General features: G+C 38.1%; 1 protein-coding gene across 1 annotated transcript in view; it reads right to left on the bottom strand.

Moving 5' to 3' along the window:
• c3b.1 (complement component c3b, tandem duplicate 1) overlaps positions 1 to 8,813 on the bottom strand; it is a 28,195-nt gene that overhangs the window by 5,712 nt on the left and 13,670 nt on the right. The window contains exons 23-34 of the mRNA XM_008405347.2: positions 8,614 to 8,753; positions 8,322 to 8,531; positions 8,125 to 8,185; positions 7,066 to 7,149; positions 6,776 to 6,979; positions 6,214 to 6,289; positions 5,745 to 5,907; positions 5,101 to 5,208; positions 4,308 to 4,458; positions 3,578 to 3,741; positions 2,656 to 2,811; positions 2,485 to 2,544 (exon numbers count right to left, since the gene is read on the bottom strand). Coding sequence (XP_008403569.1) covers positions 2,485 to 2,544; positions 2,656 to 2,811; positions 3,578 to 3,741; positions 4,308 to 4,458; positions 5,101 to 5,208; positions 5,745 to 5,907; positions 6,214 to 6,289; positions 6,776 to 6,979; positions 7,066 to 7,149; positions 8,125 to 8,185; positions 8,322 to 8,531; positions 8,614 to 8,753 — 1,577 coding nt within the window. The remainder of the gene's footprint in view (positions 1 to 2,484; positions 2,545 to 2,655; positions 2,812 to 3,577; positions 3,742 to 4,307; positions 4,459 to 5,100; positions 5,209 to 5,744; positions 5,908 to 6,213; positions 6,290 to 6,775; positions 6,980 to 7,065; positions 7,150 to 8,124; positions 8,186 to 8,321; positions 8,532 to 8,613; positions 8,754 to 8,813) is intronic.

Here is an 8,813-nt window from a genome sequence, read left to right as displayed (position 1 = left end):
ATAATAAACAAAACATTAAAGGAATTTGGAAAACTTTACATAGCTTGATAAGAAAGAATTCTTCTAATACTCACCCTAACTATATTACTTATAATGACAAAACCCTGAATGTAGTAAACCCTTGAGATAGTAAATGGATTTAATGAATATTTTGTAAATGTAGGGCCTAAGTTAGCAGAACAAATAAATAAATCAAACCCACTGGATGTGGATACACTGGAATTTTGTATACAACAAAATACATCATCTATGTATCTGAAACCTGTAGACAAAATCGAAATTAAGGAAATAGTTAATCAATGCAACAATAAAAAATCAATGGACTGGAATGAAATTAACATGTCACTTACAAAAAAGATAATCAATGATATTGCAGACCCTCTGACTTACATCTGCAACTTGTCATTCATAACTGGAACATTTCCAAATGCAATGAAAATTGCAAAGGTTATTCCTCTATTTAAATCTGGCAATAAGCATATTATTAATATAGACCTGTGTCACTTCTTTGTCAATTTTCAAAAATACTAGAAAAAGTTTTTAGTAAAAGGTTAGATAATTTCATTGACAAGCACAAGATTCGGACAGATTGTCAATATGGTTCCAGATAAAACCGATCAACTTCAATGGCACTGATGACGTTAACAGAAGAAATTATAGACAATATGGATAAAAGGACATTTGCAATTGGTGCGTTTCTGGATCTCAAAAAAGCTTTTGATACCATCAATCATGACATGTTATTAAAAAAATTGGAAAGGTATGGAATTAGACGGGTGGCATTAAACTGGATTAGGAGCTACATTGGAGAAAGGAAACAATTTGTAGAATTAGATGGCCAGAAATCAGATTTACTAAACATTACTTGTGGCGTTCCTCAGGGATCAGTGTTGGGACCCAAACTGTTCAATTTGGATATAAATGACATAGTCAAAGTATCAAACCTTATAAAATACCCTATATTTGCAGATGATACAAGTATCTACTCTACTGGAGAAAATATTCAACAACTCTCAGTAGTGGTCAACACAGAAATGGAAAAATTACAACATTGGCTCAAAAACAATAAATTATCAGTAAACTTAGATAAAACAAAATTCATGATATTCGGAAACAATAAAAAACAGGAAAATAATCCAATTAAAATATAAATTGACAGTGATGATTTACAACAAGTACATGAAATAAAATTCTTGGGTGTCATATTAGACAATAAGTTTAGCTGCAAACCACAGATCAGCCTAGTAAAATCTAAAATAGCCAAAAGTGTTGCTGTTCTAAGAGGAATTTGTTTTGTCCTGGACTATAAATCTTAGTTTATTCTATATAACACACTCATTGTACCACATTTAACATATTGTGTGAAAATTTGGGGGAATACATTCAAAACAAATTTATAGCCATTATATGTCTTACAAAAAAAATCTATCCGAATACTACATAAAGTGGGATATTGGGAACACACAAACCAGTTATTTATCAAATCAAATACTGAAATTCTGGGACCTTGTAACATTTAAAACTTCACAATTCATGTTTAAGGTCAGAAATCAAAAACTTCCACACAATATACAGGAAATGTTTGGTGACAGAGAGGGTGGCTATAATTTAAGAGGTGAAGGATATTTTWAAAAACAATATWTTATAACAGGGGTCACCAACTCCAGTCCTCGAGGGCTACCGTCCTGCAACTTTTAGATGAGTCTCTGCTCAAACACAYCTGGATCAAATAAWCTGCTCATTTCCAGCCTATTGCAGAGAGGAATGAATGCTGGTGAGGAAATTCAGACATTTTGGAGCAGAGGTGAATCTAAAAGTTGCAGGATGGCCTTTGAGGACTGGAGTTGGTGACCCCTGTATTAGAACAACCAGGAAGAGTTTTTGTTTATCTGTGTGTGGAGTAAATGTCTAGAATGGATTGAATAATGAGTTAAAAAAAAGTACAAATGTAAACCAATTTTAAAAACTCATTAAAACACTCCAAAATCTTTACATATTCTTACTACTCCAAAATCCACCACACAGTGGATCCTACATGCAGGTGCATCTCACCAAATATCTGTTGTTTATGCATCTTTTTTTCTTCTGTTCAACTTTTCATTAATATGTTTGTCACACTGTGAACAGCTTTTTCTGCAATGTGGCTACAAACAATGACTGGAGGTCTGATGRAGTCAACGGTTATCATCTTTTATATTGTAATACAYTAATAGTATTTTTACATTTAAAAGTACTAGTTTAATGGCCAATGTTTTTAAAACTACTGGTCTGATGTAMAATTCATGTTTTATTAGAARCTGGATTTCTATGAGCAGTAAGTAACAGTAATGGATGCTTGAAATACTTYATGGCATAATGTGTGTAATGAATCTATATAATGACAATGGGCTTGCCTAAATACTATTGAATTTAGGTTTATGGATCTAACTTGCTAAGACGTACTTTCACATAAAGAGATTTGGCTTCGTAAATGTTGCCTCATACCTCCAGGATTCCTTGTCCGTTTCCTTCAGCCACCACTTCCATGTCGATACCAGCAGGCAACTAAACAAACAGGTAACAAAGGCCGACAGTTCAGTAATAAAACAATTAATTTCACTACCTGCATCCTCTAAAATGAGAAAAATGTTTTTTTTTAATGAACGTCTCACTCACTTTAGAGGAGCGAGCAGCGTAGGCGTTGTTKGGGTTGAAGTGGTAGCGGATTTCCTTGCGTCCGGTCATCCTGATGTCTACGTTCAGGCTGAGGTCAGCAGGCGGAGGCCGGCTGATCATGTACTCTGACAGAGCCTGGAGCACCACCATGGTGGACTGCAACAAGAAAGGGAAAAATAATAAATTTCTACTAAAGGCTCTGCCACAAAATATGAAAAGTATCGTCTTTTTTGCACATTAAATTTGCCTTACATATAATGAAATATTCAATATAAATAGGAGCCGATTTCGATTTGTGGTAAAGAGAGTAAAAATATGGAATGCAAATAAGCATTTAATAGCTCCAAGTTATTTCAAAGGTGGCATTTTTTTGTGTGTTAATGCATTTAAATTGTCTCTGTCTGCCTTCAGTTGAGTCTGAAATTATTCAGATTTAGATAAAAAAGTTAGTGATTCAGCCAAGAAGTTTGTTTCTCACAGGAAATGTTTAAAATATTAAACAGAATGAAAGAAGGACAAATTTTAAAAAGAAACCCCACTTTTATTGAAATTTTATGAAAAAAAAAATCTCAGAAGATCTTTCACACCCTCCTCAATAATTACTGAGAAAAACCTTTTTGTCGTTATTATTGCTGACCAGCTTTTTGAATGACTCCATGATTTATGTTTGCCTTTGAGGTTAGAAGGCCTCATTACCACCACCCTAATCTTTAACCACAGATTCTCCACTACTAGTCAGAAAAGTTAAAATTACTTCCAGTTAGAATAAAGACGGTGAAAACAAAAGATCACAATYTGGTAGAAGTATTCAGAACTTTGGGCATGACTGTAAACTTTATGCCTTTAATGCACTAWATATAACATTTTAGGTGTTTCTTAGTATATTCTGAGGTAAAAACAGACGAGTCCACTCAGCTGGTACCTGAGTGGAGCCGAAGCCTCCTCCTCTTCTTCTCTGACCGTTGAGCCACTTGAAGGGCGCCGCAGCCTCCTCCATGCGTCCCAACTTTATCAGCGCTAGCAAAGCGTAGCCAGTTGCTTCCAGAGTGAACAGGTGGTTTTCCTTGTCAGGCCAGTGGCTCTTATCTAAATGAACAACCAGAAGACAKACAATGAGTAACGCAGAGTTTAAATTCACGTTCAAATTGAAATGTAAATTTAAAACTCAGGTCAAGTCCAACCCRACTTCTGTTCCGCGTTTGATAAGCCGACAGCACAGAGGAAACCAAAGGAGAAAGTACGATGTAGTTGTGTTAATCTACTTATTTCAGAGTAAATAGATGATTTGATAGTTTAACCTGTTGAGAAAATACAGAAAGTAAGTAATAAACACAGCGCACTGCATGCGTCCTTCTCCGCTCCTATCAATCACACATCCCGGATGATCTGCACATGACTCACCCTGCAGTTACAACAAGCAACAAAATGGAGCCAAGAGACGTTAAGCAAAAGCTAAAAACAGGAGAAAGTACACAGGCTTTCTAACATGGTGGTCTAACAAAAGCAGTAAAATYGTAATTACAATATGTCAGGTTTACTTCGGGTTCGGGTCTTTTCACTTAAAATAATAATTAAAGCAACATAACGGAGTTCAAATGCCAGCGATGCGACATCAAATCCAGTGGTATTGCTGGAGCGAACATGTGAGGTACCTGGAGATGCTGCTTGGAGTAAAGTCTGATGGAGGTTGTTTTGTGGTCCCTGCAGAGCCAGAGCATAGGAGGTGATGGCCACCGTGTACGGCCTCCGCCCTCCAGTCAGCAGGGCTTTCCTCAGGAACTGGGTGCTCTTTTCGGTGGCCGACTGCAGCAGACAGGAAGTGACATCACAGACTTGAAATCACATTAAAGGAAAAATCTGTGATAAAACTTAATAATATAACTGGGAGTTTAAACCACATGCAATCTACTGAGATCAATCAGATCTGTAATCTACGGGGAAATCTGCTGGTCTGTTTTTGTTGGCAGATATGACAGAATATAATGACGGGTCAGYGTTCGGCTGGTATCCATGGTAACCAAGTTCACAAAAGGAATGAAAAAATCTGCATTTATTTAGCCGTCACTAGATTACAAGTGTGTTTTAACTCGACTCTGTTAAGGTAAATCAAACTGCACTCATCGGCCACTTTATTAGGTACAGAAGTCATCCAGTTGGTAAGTAAGCTTCACATTTGTGTGCAAGTAAATGTTAATATAAATCCAATTTTTATGTGAATATCTGAGATTTGTTAGAACACATTTATAATAAAAACAACATTTATTTGTCTATTTATTTGTAGATTGTTTCCAAAACATGTTGGATAGAAAATAACAATAATTTTGCATTTTGTGTGCTTAAGGTTAGTAGGATAGCTCCTTCACTTAAAAACTGCACAAAGATGTAAAAAGTAAATTTAAGGCGAATAAAATAACAATAATAGATACATATTTGTGTGTAAATTACCTCCACTTCGGACCTGTCACAGCTGATTCCTGCCTTCTTGGCTTCAGCAATTGCAATGTGGACAAAAGCCGTCAGGGTTATTTGTGGGTCATCACCACGGAGACCACCCTGCAGAACAAGACAAGGAAAAAAAAGAGGTTTAAAAACAAAAAGTCTAAATCTGAACGCTTTAGGATGTTAAAAAAGGTTTGCTTACTTATCAGAATAATATTTTTTATTAAATATTTACATTGTGTCTCTGCTTCTGATTTTTTTTACTTTAYGTTTGGAAGTTACTGTTTTCCACGARGTTGGGTTTTTTTTATTTTATTTTACATATAAATCCTTAACAATTTTAGTTGAATGTGTTGCATTCCTAAACCAAAAAATAATCTTGTAGCCCATTGTTTAAATGATCAAATAAAAAATGTGCTTAAATGAGAACTTCGTAGTGAAATGTAAGTTACACTAGAACAGAACAATCCCATATCTAACCATTTGCTATTGAAACCTTTTTAAGAAGACATTGGGTTTTTTATAAGCATAACTGATCCAGTGACTATATGTTAGCTTCCACACATACAGGAGAAAACAAGTAAGGAATAAAATAGAAAATGGACAAACTGCAGTAAACCAGACAGTGTGTGTCCCAGCCAGAGCCTCACAGTCATTGTGGTGGAATAAACTGGGTTGTCCTCTTTGTACACTCCACTTGAATGTATGACTTTGTTGGTCACCAGGTACAGCAGAGGCTTGCACACTTGCTGCTCGTCCATGCTAACGACGGAGTAAGCCATGGAGAACACTTTGATGACGTACGCTGTGATCCTGCAAATTGAAACCCAGATGAGCCGACGTTTGGACACAAGTGCTCACAAAACACCGTCAGGACTAACTTTAAACTGTCTCTGCTCCGACTAGTAACAACTAATAACCACTGAGGAAAGCTATGAAATGTATCTTTCTGCTTTTATCCTCTTCTAACACAACCCTTAAAGAGAAATTGGAATCAGGTCAAAGCTTTATAAAAACTGGTGGTGGAAAATTGGCATAATAGTTCATTTTGGTGCATGTCTAACCACCTAACTTTGGGACTTTGCAATCAAATGTAAAACTGTAAAGTTGCAGGATTACCATGTACTTGCATCTTCACGCCTGTAGGGGGGGTATGAGCCATCACTCCTTCTGTATTCCAACTGATTTTCATAGCCTATGAAAAAAACAGCAAAACAGCATGAAATAATAGAAAGAGCAGAGGGAAATAGTTCAACTTTCAGGCATCAGACAACCAATGAGTGAACCGTCAGAAATAATCCCCACCAAGTCAACAACTTGGTGGGGACACCGATACTGAGTGCAAAAGACTCAACGCTAATCGTTTTCTGTATCAGTAAAGTGTTGAATGACATCAATGTGAAACGCAGAGTTGTAAAAATAATTTAAAAGGAAACAGCAAGAGAGAGTGACTGTCAGTGTGAAGGCAAAACATACAACYGCAAAGAAAAGTGACCGTTTTATTCCAAGTTATCCTCCAGTTACTTAATGATTTAAAAATGTTTCAAGCCTTTTGGATTTCTCGAAAAATATGTTATTTACTTTTTATTGGTCTATGAGGCAACAACTCCCCAGTAAAAGAACCAGATCCTTCATTTCTCAATTTCTTTACATCAACAAAAACTCTTCATCGAGGTCTAACCTCTCTTGATGTATCGGAGAGCCTCATCTCTGCGATCCACCCCAACTCTCTCCCAGTTGTTGGTTCGGTCCAGATAGAGCGTGGCGATCAGCGGYAGAGTGATGGAGGCCAGGTTCTGCTCCACGCAGCCACCGGGCATCCGGATCAGAGACGCCAGCGAGTCCTCGCTGATGGAGTTATCGATGCTGTCCGCCAAGACGTTACCTKGAAGGAAACATTTACAGGAGCAGAATGATCAGGAATCTTCAGTTTCTCTGTGMTATTATTCTTAAATTGCTTTTTCGACTCACCTCTGACGTTAATGAACGTCTCTGGCACAGAGTTCGGCACGACCGACTTCAGTTCAGTCTTGCYGATGCGAATCGCCTGAGTTCCTGTAACACAGGGGTGTCAAACTCATTTTCGTTCTGGGCCAAATCGAGATCATGAAGGCTCTTAAAGGGCCGGTTGTGCCAGAAGGTATTAATAAAATCTGTTCACAACCTGTTAAGAGATTAGTGAATTCTTAAAGTTAAATATTGTTATTTAATATCTTTTCAGTTCCTCCAGGATTTTGTGACACTTCTTGTGATTTTTTGCAATAAAAATCAAAGTGTTTGTGGTTCTAATTTGGAAATATTTGCAATATTTGCACTTATTTATGACGGTAAATGTGACTTTTTATTACTCGCTGTGCAGATCATGGACTATAAACTGACATTAATTAAGGCTGAGGCAGCTGTTTAATACCAATAAGAAAGTTTTTGACAATTTTTGAGAAAAATTTGCACTAAACTCCCAATTATGCATTAGTGCAAAAAAARKWWKGGWWWTTKKKTKRWTTTKKKKKRAWTTYCMMWAWWAWTYYYMARRAAMYKGRRGSMRKWAAMSGSMRKWAAMMRRWWAAAAMYTYAWTKRWTTKRWTKRWWAAATAATATTTAAGCACACTTAGCGTTTAGTCTAGACCAGGGGTGGGCAAACTTGGTCCTCGAGGGCCGGTGTCCTGCAGCTCTTAGATGTCTCCCTGGTYCAACACACTTGAATCCAACAGCTGAATCACCTCCTAATTGCAGTCAAGTTCTCCAGAGTCCTGCTAACGACCTCATTATTTGACTCAGGTGTGTTGAAGTAGAGAYACATCTAAAAGTTGCAGGAGACCGGACCTCCAGGCCTGGAGTTGCCCACCCCTGGTATAGACTCTAGAGGGCCACATAAAAAGCTATGGTGGGTCAGATTTGGCCCATGGGTCTTGAGTTTGACACATGCGCTTAAACACATGAAAGGAAATCTCTAACAACTCAAATATTCTCAGAAAATCTTGCASAGTCTTCGAATGAGGTCGACTCAATATGGAAGTTAAAACGACATGCCTCCTTGAGAAGACGGGTTCAACACGGCACTCCAAACTTCGGTCTTCTGCACTCCGTCCATCTGGTTGAGCCAAGAGAAACTGATTATACAAATTTTGTTGTAAAATCAAACTAAGACATTTTCAAAGTAAGTCAGTTTATTTACATACCAATAAATCGAAATAAGACCCAATTCAATTCAGAGGTCWGTAACTCACCACAACTCGCAGGAACTTCCGGATGCGGTCGCYCCCCGTCATGTCTCTGCCGACCACCATTACTTCCAGTGGCAGATTGCCCACCACCAGCGGCACAACGGTGTAYGGCACCGCCACGGAGGAGCCCGCTGGCAGCGTCACTTCCTGGGTGTGTCTGTCCTTGAAGGCGACGCTGCACATGCCTTCGGTCTTCATCAGGACCACCCTGACCTGGACAGAAAGAGGCCTCAGGAAGCTGAACAACAACGGAAACAAAGAAATAAAAACAGGAAAAGGAACAGGATCCTCTCACATGCATCTCATCGTAGCCGTAGTTGTGGATGACGGCTTTGATCTCCAACTGTTCGTTCCTTGCCACAGAGTACGGGAGCTTGAGGTCGACAAAKAAATGCTTCCAGGTTTTGAAATTGTAYGGCTCCGCCACACAGAAACCTACAGTCACACAGAGATCAGCGATGAGTWTCTGAGGAGACGTTGTRCTTCCACTGCTGC

This window comes from Poecilia reticulata, linkage group LG1, assembly GCF_000633615.1.
Source record: "Poecilia reticulata strain Guanapo linkage group LG1, Guppy_female_1.0+MT, whole genome shotgun sequence".
Classification (NCBI taxonomy): Eukaryota; Metazoa; Chordata; class Actinopteri; order Cyprinodontiformes; family Poeciliidae; genus Poecilia; species Poecilia reticulata.
The sequence above is the reverse complement of the archived record's forward strand: the minus strand, read 5'-3'. Positions and strand labels throughout refer to the sequence as shown.